The sequence below is a fragment of the Bombyx mori genome, chromosome 11 (genome assembly GCF_030269925.1).
Source record: "Bombyx mori chromosome 11, ASM3026992v2".
NCBI classification, from domain to species: domain Eukaryota; kingdom Metazoa; phylum Arthropoda; class Insecta; order Lepidoptera; family Bombycidae; genus Bombyx; species Bombyx mori.
Genome location: NC_085117.1, coordinates 4,351,607 through 4,368,319, shown reverse-complemented (window position 1 = coordinate 4,368,319; position 16,713 = coordinate 4,351,607). Strand labels below are relative to the sequence as shown.

The window sequence follows — 16,713 nt, the reverse complement described above, 5'->3', positions numbered from 1 at the left end:
TCCATATTGGGTTAATTCCTATTTCTTGTGTCTATCAATGATTTACCAAAGTTTATTGAAACCCGTCACGAGGTCGTATTATTCACTGACGATACATCCTTATTGTTTAAAATTAAACGACAATTGGAAGATTATGACGATGTGAATGATGCTATCTCGCGCGTGGTACATTTGTTTAGTGTTAATAATCTGTTATTAAATAACAAAAAAAATGTATAAAATTTACCACACCTAATGTTAGACAAGTAGACACTAATATTACTGTAAGTGGAGAGACACTGGAGCTTGTGGATTCGATAGTTTTTCTTGGTATAACAGTTGATTCCAAGCTGCAGTGGGGTCCTCACATATGCAAGTTAGCGAATAGACTTGGTTCTGCAGCGTTTGCGGTAAAAGAAATACGAACGTATACTAATGAAGATACGGCACATCTGGTTTATTTCAGTTATTTTCATAGGTAGTTTTCCAATTACAGAGCATAATGCGACTCATTGACTACCTTTGTGTTGTCCTACGGCATTTTGCTATGGGGCAATGCTGCCGATATCGAAACGAGTTTCATCCTGCAGAAGAGGGCTATTCGTGCTATATATAAAATGCACCCGAGGGAATCCTTGAGAGACAAGTTTAAGGAAATCAAAATTCTAAATTTAGCGTCCCAATACATTTTTGAAAAATTGTTAAAATAGTTAGCTATGGCTTGTGGTTCGTCACAAATTTGTTGCCTACTTTAATCGTGCTAATAAAGTTTTTTGGCTTATAATTTTTAGACTGGTTTATTAGTTGCCAAGTGGTTTTTGATTTATTAACAGTTATTTATATTAAATGAATTTTGTGCTTTCTGTGTAAGTTTTATGATTTTCTTTAATCTTTTAGAGTATTGCTTTAGATAATTTTTATTTATTAAAGAAGGGTTATGCCTATGCAACCAAACAAGTTTTCTTTTTTTTTTACACATTGTTTTATACCACATGATATCCACTTAGCCTTTTTGTGTGATCGAATAAATACTTGTTTTTCCGGAAAACAAAGGTCTTAAAAGAGTGAAAATCTCAAGAAAATTATCATATTATGCCTTATTCGGATCATCAGTACTATACATTTCAGTAAAAGAGTAGTTAATTAAGCAATTACGGAATTTTCCTAAATTGTCTTTACAGTAATCTCTTCGTTTTATTTTCCAGCCGTTAATAATAGAAAATTGTGTAGTTGGAGACTTAATCAACTGCCGTGTGATCAGACATTGCGATTTCAATAGGCATGATGACTTAATTTTCAAAATCTATTCTATGATATTCAGAAGTAGCTATTATATCAAAAATATATCATATTTCTGTAGAACAAAGTTTTTCATGCAATAAAATGAAATTTAAATTTAAAGTTTTTATTTCGCGCTAAAACGCTGTTCAGTGTCATGGCGTCGGTCATTACGTCACGGCTCAGTAAACTTCAGTACGTCAATAGTAAACAGATGTTTTTTTATTATATAAAGTTATTTTGCTTAATAAATATGAATTCAAAATTGTATAAGTGGAGTGTGGTCCCTCAGTGCAATAATATATCTATAAAAACTCCGAACAAGTTAATTTGTTTACGTCCCAAATAACAAAACAATGAGAAATAAATGGTTGGATTCTTGCACGGCGAGATCCAACAGGTTTAAGTCTAAATATTTCAATTTATTTCTGTGAAGATCATTTTGATGTAAGTTTGTACATATTTCGTATATTCTACAATGATGTGTGACCTTAATTGAGGTCTAAAATTTCATAAGTTCAATATTTTCTGAGATTACAGTTAATCTCTTGAATAACCAGTAATCTTTATTTCAATGAGTGCTTTATTCATTTTCTAGTTACCACATAATATGGACAATTATTAATGACAATGGGATTGGTGTCGCAGGTTCGCATGAAACCAGGCTGTATTCTCACAAAATTTGAATACCAGATAGTTATTTACCATAATTTATCAATTCAGACAATAACCATTTAAATAATTGTCTGTTAACATACATACCTAATAGTTTACCCCCCTTAACGTTTATTATGGAAAAAGTAAAAAATATGTACTAAATACTTTGTCAACTTTGTTTGATTCATTGTTTGTAAAAAGAAGTGCAGATTGTATTTACTAGGTATGTTATTAAGTCCTGCATTTTATTTGTGTCTAATAATTTGCTATTTTTACTTTTTAGTTTTGCGTGACAACTTCTAAGGAAATTTAACAGAAAACATTCCCACGAGAACGACTGATAAGTCTATTCAAGTATTTATTACTCACAAGTTCAGAAGTAAAGCCGTTCAAACAGAAAATAAATTAATAAATTAGATGACATCACCCTTGAAACCTCATACCTATTCTGTTTCACGTTCCCATGGACATCCACATTACATAAATAAAAAATAAATAAATATTTACTAACAATCGCGCCACGTCAACTGATCCCGTGCTAAGTTCGTAAAGAACTTGTATTACAGGTACCAGACCAGATAACGGAACCTAATAAACCTACAAGGCAAATATATCCCCCTATAAGATCAATCTAATAGTGATACTTCTTTTACACCATCTGTAATGTACAGAGAATCATCACCATCAACAATATCTCAAAATTAAATTATATTAGACTGCAGTGATATGATACAAGACGATAAAACTTCAGGGACACCCGGATGGAACGAAGTTCCTTTCGATTAATTAGTGAAGGAATTGTAATTTTTTTTTAAAGTTATAATAATAAATTCCGACATTATGAAGAAGAAAAAAACAATACTATGAACTAAATTACTATTGTTGAAACGCTATCTCGAGAAACTGTATTCATTACGCGGACCAATCGGATACGAGCAATGTCACGCGATAAGCGCCTACACGTTGATTGGTCAGAATGACGGATCTAAAAAGTGTCGTGACAACTTTTCGTAAGAATTTTTTCCGTCTAGCCCCCTTTCACAACGCGCGATAAGGAACTTCGTTCCAACAGGAGGCATCTAAAATTCTGGAATGTACCTTGCTTAAAATGACAAAGAGCTCGCGATCTTACATTGGAGTTCCCAAAAGCTGTAATTACTTAATTGATTTAATAGAAAAACATACTAATTATTCCTACTAACAAAATATACTCATGAGTCTAAACAAAATTAGATTAAATAACCCATTTAGAGAGCTTGCTGATGGCTTTTGTGGAACTTTTGTTGTGGAAATGGTAAACTACGATTATCAAATGTATTTTAACGACAGGTAAAGCGAAAACAGTAGTTTTTTTTTGTTAAAATTGCAGTGATCGCGCGTAAGCTCAAACGAAACAAGACGACGCTTACTAAGGCGTGACGTTTTTTTTCCTACGCTGATAGCCTTGAGAGGCTATATCAGCGTCGCCTTAACTAGTAGGTGAGCTCACGGGGCTCAAACCTGATGACGTTGCTAACACGAACCCTAGCAAGAGCCGTGCTTCGAACTTTCGCGCATGTACACTCGTAAAAAAAGTGTTATTAGCATTATTTTTTTAGTAATATAAATGACAAAATTATTATTTAATATAATTCATACTAAATATTATTAAATTATTAACGTTAAATAATTATTATTAATTATTTAATATTTAAAAAAAAGAAATAAATTTAATAGAAATAAAGTATAACTTCTTACGCGCGTACATAAGTATACGCACCCTTTTTTTTCAGTGGGCTTTTTGGAGGATCCCGAGAAGTTACGTCCAGCGGCTTTGTTTCATTTTTCCACATTTGTGCACTTTCACAGATTTAAACCACCGTTATTACACGTTTAAACCTGAAGAAACACTAAATAAACAAAATAAAACAAATCACACAACTTCACTCCTAGCGTTCCCGCCAAAAAGTCGCCTACCGCGTTGTAGGAGGGTTACCTGTATAGTATTGAAATTACCAAACGGGGCGATTGGGATTTAATAAAAAATAAAACAATGTTTGAGTAGAAATGTGCTGTATTTAAATATTTTTTCTTTAAATCAAATTCTGTATGTGAACACTCTGGTATAATGAATAACTTAGCAGTGCTTTCTGCGATTCTCAATTTGAGGTCTCTTAAATGTAATTGTTTCGTTGCTTTAACCTAATGTCGAGACAGGATCAAACTCGTCGGTCATCCGAATTCATATCTAAATAGTCTGTGTGACCTCTAATATAATATATATATGTAAGCCAGTGATTCTCAATCTTCTTTTTTGTCGCGGCACGCCATGAACGTTTTCGAAATACGACACAAAAAAAAGATAAGTCTTAAAACTTGTTCACTATCTCTAAATATACTGCGTCGATGTATGATAGTACTAGCTGACCCGGCAGACTTCGTAGTGCCTCAATCGATAAATAAAAGACCTACATTTTTGTATAAAATAAATTTAAAACAAACAAAAGTAATCCGTTCGACGGGGGACACATCAAAGGAAAAACAAAATTGTTATTTTTATTTCATTCCGAGCATTTTCATATTTATCTACATTTTAAACCTTCTCTGGACTTCCACAAATAATTCAAGTCCAGCCGTTCTCGAGTTTTGGCGAGATTAACGAACAGCAATTCATTTACATATAGATATAGATTAGATGTGTAAAGTTTGAGGATCACTGTACGTCATGGTAGGGCGAGTGCGTGTGTGGGGGGGGGCGCGCGGAGCACCGCCCCCGGCGCAGGTGTCGCAGGGCGCAGCGCGCTGCGGTCCCCTTGGCGATCCGGTAGTTGCGTCCGACGCCGCGGAACGTGCCGCGCCCGAACACCTCCACGCACACGCGCACGCGCCGCCCGTCCGCCAGCCGCTCCGGCTTGCTGCGCCACACCCACACCCTCGCCCGTTACGTCATCGACCACCAGACCAGCACCGGACATTACTTCCGACTCTATTTTTAAGCTATTGCATAGATTTTATCGCGGGCCTTGAGCGCGGCTTGAGAGCGGAATCATGAAATTCCGTAACGAAAAAAACCTTACACCCCTCACTACGCCTACCATGTAGCTGGCGTTCAACACATTCACACGTTGCGCTTGTGTAGTGTTTGTGAATAAGCGCGCGGCGTGACGTCACACTGCATGCGCATCATGAAAAGTCTGCCCATCTCTCTCTCGCGCGGTCTAGCTTATGAGTGTGAAGGGGACAGTTAAGGTTTTGCTTTTATTAATGTTTAATATAGCGTGGTCTTGTTTTATTATTGTTATAATATTAAATTATTACTGTCTAATTTTAATTGCATAAGTTGATAAAAAATGCTATGCAATAGCTTTACCGCGGCAGTTCCCGATTCCCGAGTGCCACACGTTTTTTATTGCTTAGATGGGTGGACGAGCTCACGGTCCACCTGGTGTTAAGTTTTTTATTGCCCTTGTAGGCAGACGAGCATACAGCCCACCTGATGGTGAGTGGTTACCGTCGCCCATGGACTTCAGAAATGCCAGGGGCAGAGCCAAGCCGCTGCCTACCGAAGCCCATAGACATCTACAACGCAAACACTGCCACCCATCTTGAGATCAGATTTCTTTGGTTTCAGTTCTATTCTAACAGTACAACGGCTGCCCCGCCCTTCAAACCGAACCGTATTACTGCTTCACGGCAGAAATAGGCAGCGCGGTGGTACCTACGCATGCACCAATATTTATATATTAAAATGTGAAGCAAAACCTAGGTACTGCTTTTTAAAAGTTGCGCGGACGGAGGAGTATGAAACTTCCCACACTTGTAGTTGTCAAACTTAAAATTTCAATTGATTATAGTCGAATTTCGACTAATGCAATAATATGTGAACCGAGCCGGGCGGACTTGTTTATAGCCCTTGTAGGCAGACGAGCATACGGCCCACCTGATGGTGAGTGGTTACCGTCGCCCATAGACTTCAGTAATGCCAGGGGCAGAGCCAAGCCGCTGCCTACCGACCTGCTCTGGACGCACAGCACTATAGCTGTGAGGGGGTGTTGGGGGGGGACTCACCCGAACTTGGCGGTGTCGGGCTCGGCCTCGAGCAGCTCGCGGACAGGCGACTTGGGCGCGGCCGCGCTGAAGGCCTCCAGCTCGCGGCCCATCAGCCGCCCGTACGACTTCCACACGGCGCCCAGCGACATGCCTGCCGACGGACACACGTGACACTCTTATGTGACGGATTCATTAAGTCTAAAGGCGGCCTAAAGGATAACACGTCCGGTGCATACGTGTGTAGCGATGCAACGGTGTTCGAATCTCAGGCGGCGGGTACCAATTTTTCCAATGAAATGCGTACATAACAAATGTTCACGATTGACTTCCACGGTGAAGGAATAAAATCGTGTAATAAAAATCAAACCCGCAAAATTATAATTTGCGTAATTACTGGTGGTAGGAAATCTTGGGAGTTCGCGCGGGTAGGTACCACCGCCCTGCCTATTTCTGCCGTAAAGCAGTAATGCGTTTCGGTTTGAAGGATAAGGCAACCGTTGTACTATACTTAGACCTTAGAGCTTATATCTCAAGGTACCCACCTTGCTTGACGGCGCTTACGTTGTAAATGTCTATGGGCTTCAGTAACCACTTAACACCAGGTGGGCTGTGAGCACGTCCACCCCTCTAAGCAATAAAAAAAAATAGTTAAAAAAAACTAAAAAACACGCTTTATATAAAATTCAAGTAAAAAATTAAAAATAAATTGTAATAAATTTAAATTGAAAATAGTGTAAAAAAAGAATATTTTATTGTTAAAACTTTATATAAAGCGTGTTTTTTAGTTTTTTTTAACTATTATTTATTTTTCATTTTTTAGTTGAATTTAAATTTTTTCAATATTTTTTTGCAATTTTTTTTTAAATATTGAATTGTCATCGGTCCTCGATAAATCTACAAAGTTTGAATGAAATCTGGCCGTTTAAAGTGGGTCAAAATCGCGTCTAAAGGAGCCGGTTACAAACATACAGTACGACCGACGTAACTTGGCGAGTCTGAATATAGCCGCAGGTCAACTTTCGCGCATGTACACTCGTAAAAAAAAGTGTTATTAGCATTCATTTTTTTAAATCAAAATACGATTTAAAATGTCCCTAATTATACAGGTACCAAGTACAAATAAAATGAATATCAAAACACTATGAGACAGAAAGCTATAAAAATAACGTAATTAAATTAATTCGAAAGTAAACCCGAACACTGCCTTCAGTTGCGATCCGCTGTACTGTGCGTTGCGATACACCAGTTGCGTTAGCAACTCTAAATAAAACTGTCAACATCTTTTTGCGCCTTTCTCAACGCCTTCTTCTTTTTCTTTAAAAAAATAATAATCAATAATTATGTTTGTCGGCCGACGATTTAAAACACTATTATGCTTTGGTTTAACGAATTGTATAAATGCCAAGGGACACTCAATACTAAAACAAATTTAAACACAAACAATCTTAAAACTAAACAAAAAACTGAGCACTAAACAAAAACAGTATAATAATAACAAATCAATGAAAACTTTTGTAGCCGCCCGTACTCAAGACAGAGATAGCGACACGAACACGACACTAATGCTAGCGTGTGAGTGAGACACATTACCGCATACCGAGAATTACCGAATTTATACGATGTCAAGAAAAGGGATGTCCAATATGCGTGTTTGAGGATGTTGTTTAATCGATTTTTTTTCAAATTGATTAAAATTTATATAAAAATATATATTTATATTCCATTTTATAGGAGGTTTAAAATATTCACGAACAGTCCCTATTGTAGTAGTTGTTGATAAATAACTGATATTCAACTAAATCATGTCTTTCAACCAAGAAAATAAAGTGTTATTAGTTTTTTTATTTATTAAAGATGAAGTCTCATTTACTAAAGACAACATTCAATATGTTTGTAAATCTATTTCATTCATTATCTCATATAAACAAAAATCGATAAATTCCAAACCGATAAAAATCGATTGCGATATTTGATTGAATAAAGGGACGATTGTGTTTATATAGTCAATCCCTAGCCTAGACCTCCGCCCCGCGCACGTTGCTCATACCACCATTTGGTTCCTAAAAACGTTTGTGCGCAGCCTTCTGCGCGAAGTTCGGACTCGCCAAGTTACGTCGGTCGTATTGTACATACAAGTGAAGCTAATATAAAGCGTGTAAAAAATAACACGATGTTTAGATAAAGGTATAAATGAATTAGAACAAAATACCCGAGTCCAGGAATATGGCGCCGGCGACCGACTCGAAGAGGTCTCCGAGCGCCTTGGGCACCTCCACGTCCTCCGCCTGCTCCATCTCGTCTTCGTGGATCAGATAGTGCTGGCGACCAAGCATATCGTAAATGCCGGCGCGACATTACTATTTACTTAACTAAGATCAGTTAAAGTTAACTGTCTCCATGATATTGACATAGTCTCTTGACTATTGTAAGTCCAACGCGTGTAAGCAATTGTTTAGGACGGTGTTCATAACAATTCATGACTAAGCTACCGCTTCGCTTTCTACCATAAATACGAGTGACTATTGACGCACGAAGCATTCCGACTCGAGCAGCCGAACGAAACGGAGCTCTTGTACACTTGAAATGTAATAAACGAAATTCATTGGAAAAGTGAGTCTTATTTACTGTCACTATGGAAGGCAATGACAACAACTAACAAAGTGACGTCATCGTTTGTAATAATAATGTGGCGCCAGTCGCTGACGCCATAAGTCTCTGACGTCACCGCTCACTCCGTCATAATATAAATAAGTACCGACGGCACTGACTGAGAGGCCCCGTGTAGAAGGGGCCTAATGTTCGAAGTGTGGAATGGAATTATTTTTTCTTTAAATAAATCTTTAACATCACTGTTATAAAATTGAGATTCGATTCCACTTAACGATAGAAATTCGACCATAATCGTCGACACCTAAAAGTTTAGATTCGTTTTATGCATCAAGTTACTCAACTGTTTTTTGTATATTTATTTGTGGATCAGTTAAGGTAAACAGTGCATTGGAATTTAGTTTTTATGAGCAGCAGTTAAAGGTCATATTTGTTTGTTAGGTAACGATTTACGCAATCCCCCTGCAAATTAAGTTTCGTTCCATACATCAAACCGGCGACTTTGGTTTGCATGATGAGATGCCAGCGTACTGCTCAGGTCTGCCGCCGAGCTGAGAGCGTCTGGCTCCAGTCAGCCGGTGTTGCTGGATGGGGTGTGGACCCTGGACTTATCTGTTCGCAACCATTGAACATATGAGGAGTCGGTTACCTCTTCGCTTATAGAGTGTCCGTTCTCCTCTTGTATCTTCACGTATTTCTTCAGCACCTCGTTCAAGCCGGGAGACATGTGTCTGAAATATCTGTGAATATACACAAAAACGAAATGTAGTGTCAGTTCGGACGCACGACTGTTTCAGATACGTATATTACTATTAGTGAATTTATTTGAAAGTCACCAGTAGAAGGTGTTAGTCATAAAAAAAAATTGCGCTATCGATGTGCTCCCAAAACGTATATATGGGACATGGTTTTTTTTCCTGCCTTAGCTGTTAGGCTATGTTAGCGTAACCGGGCGAGTAGGTCAGCTCACGGGGCTCAAGCCGGGAGTGTTTCGCAGTATCTACCACCGGATCGGAAATGAGACCCATGGTAGTGCAAGGTAGAGGGGATAGAGGTCGACCGAAGAAGACATGGATGGAGTGTGTGAATGACGATATGAGAGAGAGAAGTGAGTGTTGAGATGACGGCTGATAGAAGAGAATGGAAGAGAAAAATTAGCTGTGCCTATCCCACCTAGTGGGATAAGGTGGAGAAAAAAAAAACTGCGCGTGAATAAAAGTGAAACTTCTTTGTCGATGTGTGCAGTATTGTGGTTTTCTTCATTTTTCATCCTTAAATCTGATTGCTCTTGTAATAGGGAATGCTGTGTATAAGAGATGCGACATCTTCAACGTTTATATTACATATATTTTAAATTATAGATACAACAATAAATATAATTATATAATATTTTAACTACTTCATTAAATCTGTAACAGGTATAGTACGCGCATGCGTTCGAATGCCGCGCATTCACTCACGCTCTATCTCTTTCTATTCCCCCTCCCCGGTAGTGTTGAACGCTTAACGCAACCTTGTTGATAGTCGCATTAGAAGTTTCAATTCAAAAAATAAATAATAGTTTAAAAAACAAAAAAATACGCTTTTATAGAAAATGCAACTAAAAAATACAAAATAAATTTTAATAAATTTGAATTAAAAATAGTGTAAGAAAAAAATATTTTACTGTAAAAAAGCGTGGTGTGCATTTCAGGATATTATCAAAATAACCCTTCTACTCATATCTGTTCATAAAATATTTATAACTACTGATACCATGCACTATGCAATTTTTCATAGTTTAGTTGGATGATTTTTTTTTGTAAGTATTGAATTGTCATCTTTCCTTAATAAGTATGCCAAATTTCGAGTTCATCCGACGTTTTAAAGGGGTCAAAATCATGTTCAAAGATTCCGTTACATACATACTACTAACATACATACGTCTGAAGCTAATAAAAGCGTATTAAAAAGAAGACTGATCAATAAAAGAAGGCTCACTTGTGAAAGCCGTGTCTGGCCGCCAGGGTCGCGAAGATGGTGTTGTTGACCAGCGCCGAGCGGAGGTCGGTGAGGGCTCCCGGCGAGTGGCAGCGCTTGTCTTCGTACAGGTGACGCGTGATCAGGTAATCTGTAACGTCACACGTCACGCGTCACGCGAGGCTGTCTCGGCAGTACGCCTTTGCGTTAGCCCAGCATAGTATAGTCTATGTAGTCACATAATCTATGGAATTTCGGAGGGACTTTTGGGCGGGGAGACTTTTTGGCGGGAACGCTAGGAGTGAAGTTATGCGATTTGTTTTATTTTCTCTATTTAGTGTTTCTTCAGGTTTAAATGTGTAATAACAGTGGTTTATTAACTGTTTAATTTCTGTGAAAGTGCACAAATGTGGGAAAATGAAACAAAGCCGCTGAACGTAACTTCTGTATCTCATACTCCAAAAAAAGTCTCAGTCAAAAACCACCATTTAACTGAGATTATATTTGACCCCATAAAATATAAAAGATTAGGCTGTGTGGTATGAAGTTTTTGCCTTTTCAGTTGGAAAAATAGAACTACTACTTAATTGTGTATTGCCAATTTAATGATGACTTAATAATACTAAATTCCATTTTATCCCATTACTTTTTTGCTTAGATGGGGGTGGACGAGCTCACAGCTCACCTGGTATTAAGTGGTTACCGGAACCCATAGAAGTTTACAACGTAAATGCCGCCACCCATCTTGAGATATGAGTTCTAAGGTCTCAGTATAGTTACAACGGCTGCTCCGTCCTTCAAACCGAAACGCATTACTGCTTCACGGCAGAAATAGGCAGGGGGGTGGTACCCATCCGCGCGGACTCAGAAGTGGTCCTACCACCAGTAAAAAATTAACTTCTGTTATGTTAATACACAATTATGCAATTTTTTTGGGCAATCGCCATATTTTTTATGCTGGGGCAGACGTTGTAGCTATACTTGAAACCTTAGAACTTATATCTTAAGGTGGGTGGCGGCATTTACGTTGTGGATGTCTATGGGCTCCAGTAACCACTTGACACCAGGTGGACTGTGAGTTCGTCAACCCATGTAAGCAATAAAGAAAAATAAAAAATAAAACGGTTATCTGTAAAGTCGGTTTACTGACGATAGTTGAACGTGACAACGTCATAAGAAAATACCGATGGAATGGTTTCATTTTTAAAAAGAAAATTTTAATTTTATTTGTTTGATAGATATTTAGTATCCATATAGAGAAGGAGGTAAATGGAAATCACTATTGAACTGATCGTGACGCTTTTCTCTCATGACGTTTTCAATGTTCAAATTAGACTCGAATTGACTATGGCGTTCCATGATCGCGTCTTTGTTGTCGTCGAATAATTGGCGAAATTTATTGCCAGTTTAGCCACGTGATCGTGGAACGCCTCAGAGCGAGGTAACGCCGCACGAGTCATGTTTTTTCGCGCGTGCAGCTCCGGCTCCACGTCAAAATAATTCGACGAGAATGAAATCGTTAATGTTATTATAGTGGCGCACCGAGTATGGCGTCGCCGAGGAACTCGAGCCGCTGGTAGCAGTCGGTGAGCACGTTCCTGTGGTGCGACGCGTGCGTCATCGCCTGCAGCAGCAGCGAGCGGTCCCGGAACCTGTACTGCAGCACGCGCTCCAGCTGCTCGTAGCCTGCCGCGCGCACACACACACACATCACTACATTGTATACAACAAAGTCGCTCTCTCTGTCCCTGTGTAACTACTCAACGGATTCTGATGCGGTTTTTAAGCTATTGCATAGATTTTATCTCGGGCCTTGAGCGCGGCGACCGAATCAAGAAATTCCGTAACGAAAACAACCTAACACCTCTCCACCTACCATGTAGCTCGCGTTCAACACATTCACACATTTGTGTAGTGTTTGTGAATAAGCGCGCGGGGTGACGTCACACTGCATGCGCATCATGAAAAGTCTGCCGATCTCTGTCTCGCGCGGTCTAGCTTATAAGTGTGAAGGGGACAGTTAAGGTTTTGCTTTCATTAATGTTTAATATAGCGTGGTCTTGTTTTATTATTGTTTTAATATTAAATTATCATTGTCTAATTATAATTGCATAAGTTGATAAAAAATCTATGCAATAGCTTTACCGCGGCAGTTCCCGAATACCACACTTTTTTTTTTAATAGATAGTGATTGAAGAGGAAGGTTTATATCGACTCTTGAAAGGCAAACGTGACTAAGCGACAATAACTGCTTTGTACATAAATGATAGGTAATAACCATATTCAATGCGCAAAAAATATATATTTCTAGGTCTATTAAAATCATTTCAATCCTACAGCTAGATTCGTTAAAATATAATTTTTTTCAGGTATTTCAACTTCAAATTAGTCTACTGTAAAGTTCAAGCATTGTCGCTTAGTCACGGTTCCCTTTCAAGCGTCGATATGTATTATAACATCCATTAAATAGTGGAGAAATCAATAATAAATTACAGTTTCCGAAGCGACGCGAGGGCGGGTCGCTAGTAATCTATATATTAATACGTGAAGCAAAAACTTTGTACCGTTTTTTACGAAAATTGCGCGGACGGAGGAGTCTAAAATTTTCCACACTTATAGAGAATATAGAGGAGTGCACAATGCAATTTTTTTTTAATAATGCATAAAAGATACATTAAATCAATAAAGAAAACATTACACACACTACATACCATGTATTTGACACAACACACGTAAAAATATACTCTTTGTTTACTGTCAATTGGGAAACTTTTGTTATTGTTTAAAGTCTATGGTCGAATTGAAAATAGGTTAATATTGTTTGTCTTTAATATTATTTGTCTATGGTCTAGACGAAATCTGTGATTATAGAAGTATATTAGTCTTTGACAATAGAACCATAATAATGTTCAAATTTATAATTTCAATTAATTATAGTCGAATTTCGACTACTGCGGGGCCACTAGTAGGGGTTAAAGCATGAAATTACAAGTGGCCCCCCTTCTACCTATTCTAGTAACCTCAAGGGGTTATTCTAGATTCGCCGAATTAGTAGGTGAGCTCACGGGGCTCAAACCTGAATGTATGCTCGATGCGGGTATCGAACCCACGACCCTCGGCGCAACAGTCCCGCTAACTACTGCACCAGCGAGTCAATCATGTCACTTCATCATTAATTAACACTAGTGTGTTATATGGCGTACCGGAGCCTATAGACCTCACAACGTAGACGCCACCGCCCACCTTGAGACTTGAGGTCTTTCTCTCAATTATACTGTAATTAGGTAGATTACAAGTTTTGCGAGAATTATTTTTATTACACGATATGATTCCCTCACCGTGGAAGTCATTCGTGAGCATTTGTTAAATACGTATTTTATTAGCACAATTGGTATCTGCCTGCGGGATTCGAACCTGGGCATATCGATCGACACGCGTGCACGGGTCGATTTATCCTTTAGGCCATATTGACGTATCACGATACAAATCGTTTAGCTTCGAACAATAGAACAAACGCTGGTGCGAGTAAGCGCGACCAGTACTGGCGCTAGGTACTGTCGCTAGTCTACGGACGGCGAGTCACTGTAGGCGCTCTGTTCCAATTCCTTACCGGACAGCATCTTCTCCAGCTCACCCTCAGGGTCTTCCACGTAGCGGAGCAGCGGCGACGGGGGAGCTTTCAGTTCGCCGTACACTTGCTGTTCGGAGAAAGGCACGGCTAGTCAAACTGGGTGAAGCTATCGCTAATTGTAGGAGTCGCACCCATCGCGGAGGGGGGGGGGGGGTTGGCGCTACCACGTTTCATTTCAACCGGTTGAGGCACGCGTAGGTGAAAAACAAACAAACAAACTTTATTTTTTATTGTCTTGCTCCAAGTTTTTCTATATGCGTTATACAATTGAAACTTCGATTCTATTTACTGTGCCAAAAGAAGGTTACGCTAAAAATGCAAATATTAGGCCCTGGCGTCATTATACAAGGAGTTTATTAATAAATAATAGTTTAAATAAAATACAAAAAAAAACATGCTTTTATAGAAAATCCAACTAAAAACAGATGTGTGGCGTCGTGGGACACCGGATAGGAACGAAGTTCTTTATTATAAAAATATTAATTTCAAGTTCTATTCGAGGTATAAAGAAAATAAAACTGGAGGTTTCGCAACAACCCACGGCCATTCGGTAACGTGCGAACTTATTGTGGTACGCTTCATTCATGGTTGCTTGCTTAAGAGTTAATGTATTGCGCACTCTGAGATCGTGGTCAATGAATGATAAAAAAATATGTTAATTTTTGTACGTTATTACAAAGTTAAGTTGTACACTGTGTGTGTGCATTACTAATAAAAATCTTACGTGACGGACGTTTTTTCCCGGTTAGGGTACCCCTCCGCATCGTCCCATAAGGAACTTCGTTCCAAAAATGGAAAATAAATTTGAAGAAGCTAAAAATCGTGTTCAAAGATTCCGTATCAAGCTAAAGCTAAATACGTATGAAGCTAATAAGAGTATATTAAAATGTACACGAGGCAACCCTATCTAGTTGGCGATAGGGTTGCCTCGTGTACATAATAGTTGTGTATATTATTATGTAGAGCTGGTAGTGCGTACCTGGACCCAGTTCCCCTGGCGGTCCCTGTAGGGGGGCAGCGAGCCGACCCTGCGGCGCGCGGGGGGCGGCTCCGCCGAAGTTTCCCGCTGCTCCTACGAGATAATACACTTTACTGGTGGTAGGACCTCTTGTAAGTCGGCACGGGTAGTAATGCGTTTCGGTTTGAAGGGTGGAGCAGCCGTTGTAACTATACTTGAGACCTTAGAACTTATATCTCAAGGTGGGTGACGCATTTTACGTTGTAGATGTCTATGAGCTCTAGTAACAACTTAACAACAGGTAGGCTGTGAGCTCGTCTACCCATCTAAGCAATAAAAAATAAAAAGATCTGATCAATATTTTCTTTGACATTTTAAATTAACAGCACGTATTCTCGATTGTTCCGGCACAATTTCATCACAATTATGACCTCATATGAGGCCAATGAGACGAGAATCTGGTATTGATGATGACGTACACCAATTAGCCACAATATATCGAGACGTGAAAGGCTGTTTGGTTTAAGAGATATATCACTTAATACCCCACATTTATATATATATATATTAATACGTGAAGCAAAAACTTCGTACCTCCTTTTTACGAAACAGTTCTCTTACTGGATTAGCCCGACGCGACTGATCTCTTCCTGATCCGTGTCGATATGTTAAATTCTGGAAGCGACCGCTCTTTGGCCATAATACCGCTTATTGTACTATTTGTGGTCAATGTATGCATTTCCTTTTTTTGTGTACAATAAAAGCATAGATTACTCTACCCTACTCTACTTTAACGTACCTCTACTCTATTGTACCCAAGTTTATTTTTGTATACCCTACTCTACCCTAATATAATTTACTCTTGTATACCCACCCTACTCTATCTTACCGTACTCTACTTTACCCTAATCTAGTCTACTTTACTCTGGTATATCCTAGTCTACCCTAATCTAGTCTACTCTACTCTAGTATATCCTAGTATACCTTACCGTACCCTACTCTAGTCTAGTCTAGTCTACTATTACAGTCTGTATATATCGTTTACCGAGGTCGAGTGCGTGTGAGGGAGCGCGGCGAGGTGTCGCGGCAGCACGGCGATGCCGAGCCACGACATGAACAGCAGCGCGCCCCGCGGCCCGCACTCCAGCAGGTAGGCGCCGATCAGCGCCTCCACGCAGTCCGCTATCGACTTGTCTGCGGCACGGACGCGGCCTCAGTACAAGGGTACTTTCTTTTTTTTCCTACCTATGCTGATAGCCTTGAGAGGCTATTTCAGTTTCACCCTAACGTTTGTAGGTGAGCTCACGGGGCTCAAACCGGAGAATTGCTAACACTGACCCTAGCAAAAGCAGTGCTTCGCAAAATCTACCACCGGATCGGAAACGCGACCCACTGAGAAGATCCGGCGAGAAACTCAGTGGGCTGTGCCTCTGGGTTAATTCGCTCGCCGAGCCCTTCGTCGCAAGCGACGGGTTCGACGAGGACGATGACCGGTGCTTGTGGTCCCTAAAAGCACCATTAATGGATCAGGAGGATCCGTAATGACGTGCTTTGGGCGACGTCGACGGTTTACCATTTGGTCTACCGGGTCGGGTATGTTCTGCCGTGGCCAGGT

The 16,713-nt window shown here is 39.4% G+C and overlaps 1 protein-coding gene and 1 non-coding gene across 4 annotated transcripts in view; both read right to left on the bottom strand.

Moving 5' to 3' along the window:
- Positions 1-3,949: 3,949 nt before the first annotated feature.
- Positions 3,950-16,713, bottom strand: part of LOC119629098 (endoribonuclease Dcr-1) — a 51,265-nt gene continuing 38,501 nt past the window's right edge. For 2 of the 3 annotated variants that reach the window (XM_062671020.1, XM_038013803.2), the window contains exons 35-43: positions 16,144-16,292; positions 15,120-15,212; positions 14,120-14,207; positions 12,052-12,195; positions 10,531-10,660; positions 9,200-9,290; positions 8,153-8,261; positions 5,962-6,094; positions 3,950-4,808 (exon numbers count right to left, since the gene is read on the bottom strand). In XM_062671020.1, coding sequence (XP_062527004.1) covers positions 4,607-4,808; positions 5,962-6,094; positions 8,153-8,261; positions 9,200-9,290; positions 10,531-10,660; positions 12,052-12,195; positions 14,120-14,207; positions 15,120-15,212; positions 16,144-16,292 — 1,139 coding nt within the window. In that variant the 3' untranslated portion in view covers positions 3,950-4,606. The remainder of the gene's footprint in view (positions 4,809-5,961; positions 6,095-8,152; positions 8,262-9,199; positions 9,291-10,530; positions 10,661-12,051; positions 12,196-14,119; positions 14,208-15,119; positions 15,213-16,143; positions 16,293-16,713) is intronic. The other variant, XM_038013804.2, reaches the window with a different exon arrangement.
- On the bottom strand, positions 4,753-4,844 carry Mir2783 (microRNA mir-2783). The gene has a single exon (NR_107367.1). It is a non-coding gene; the product is annotated as a microRNA mir-2783 (primary transcript).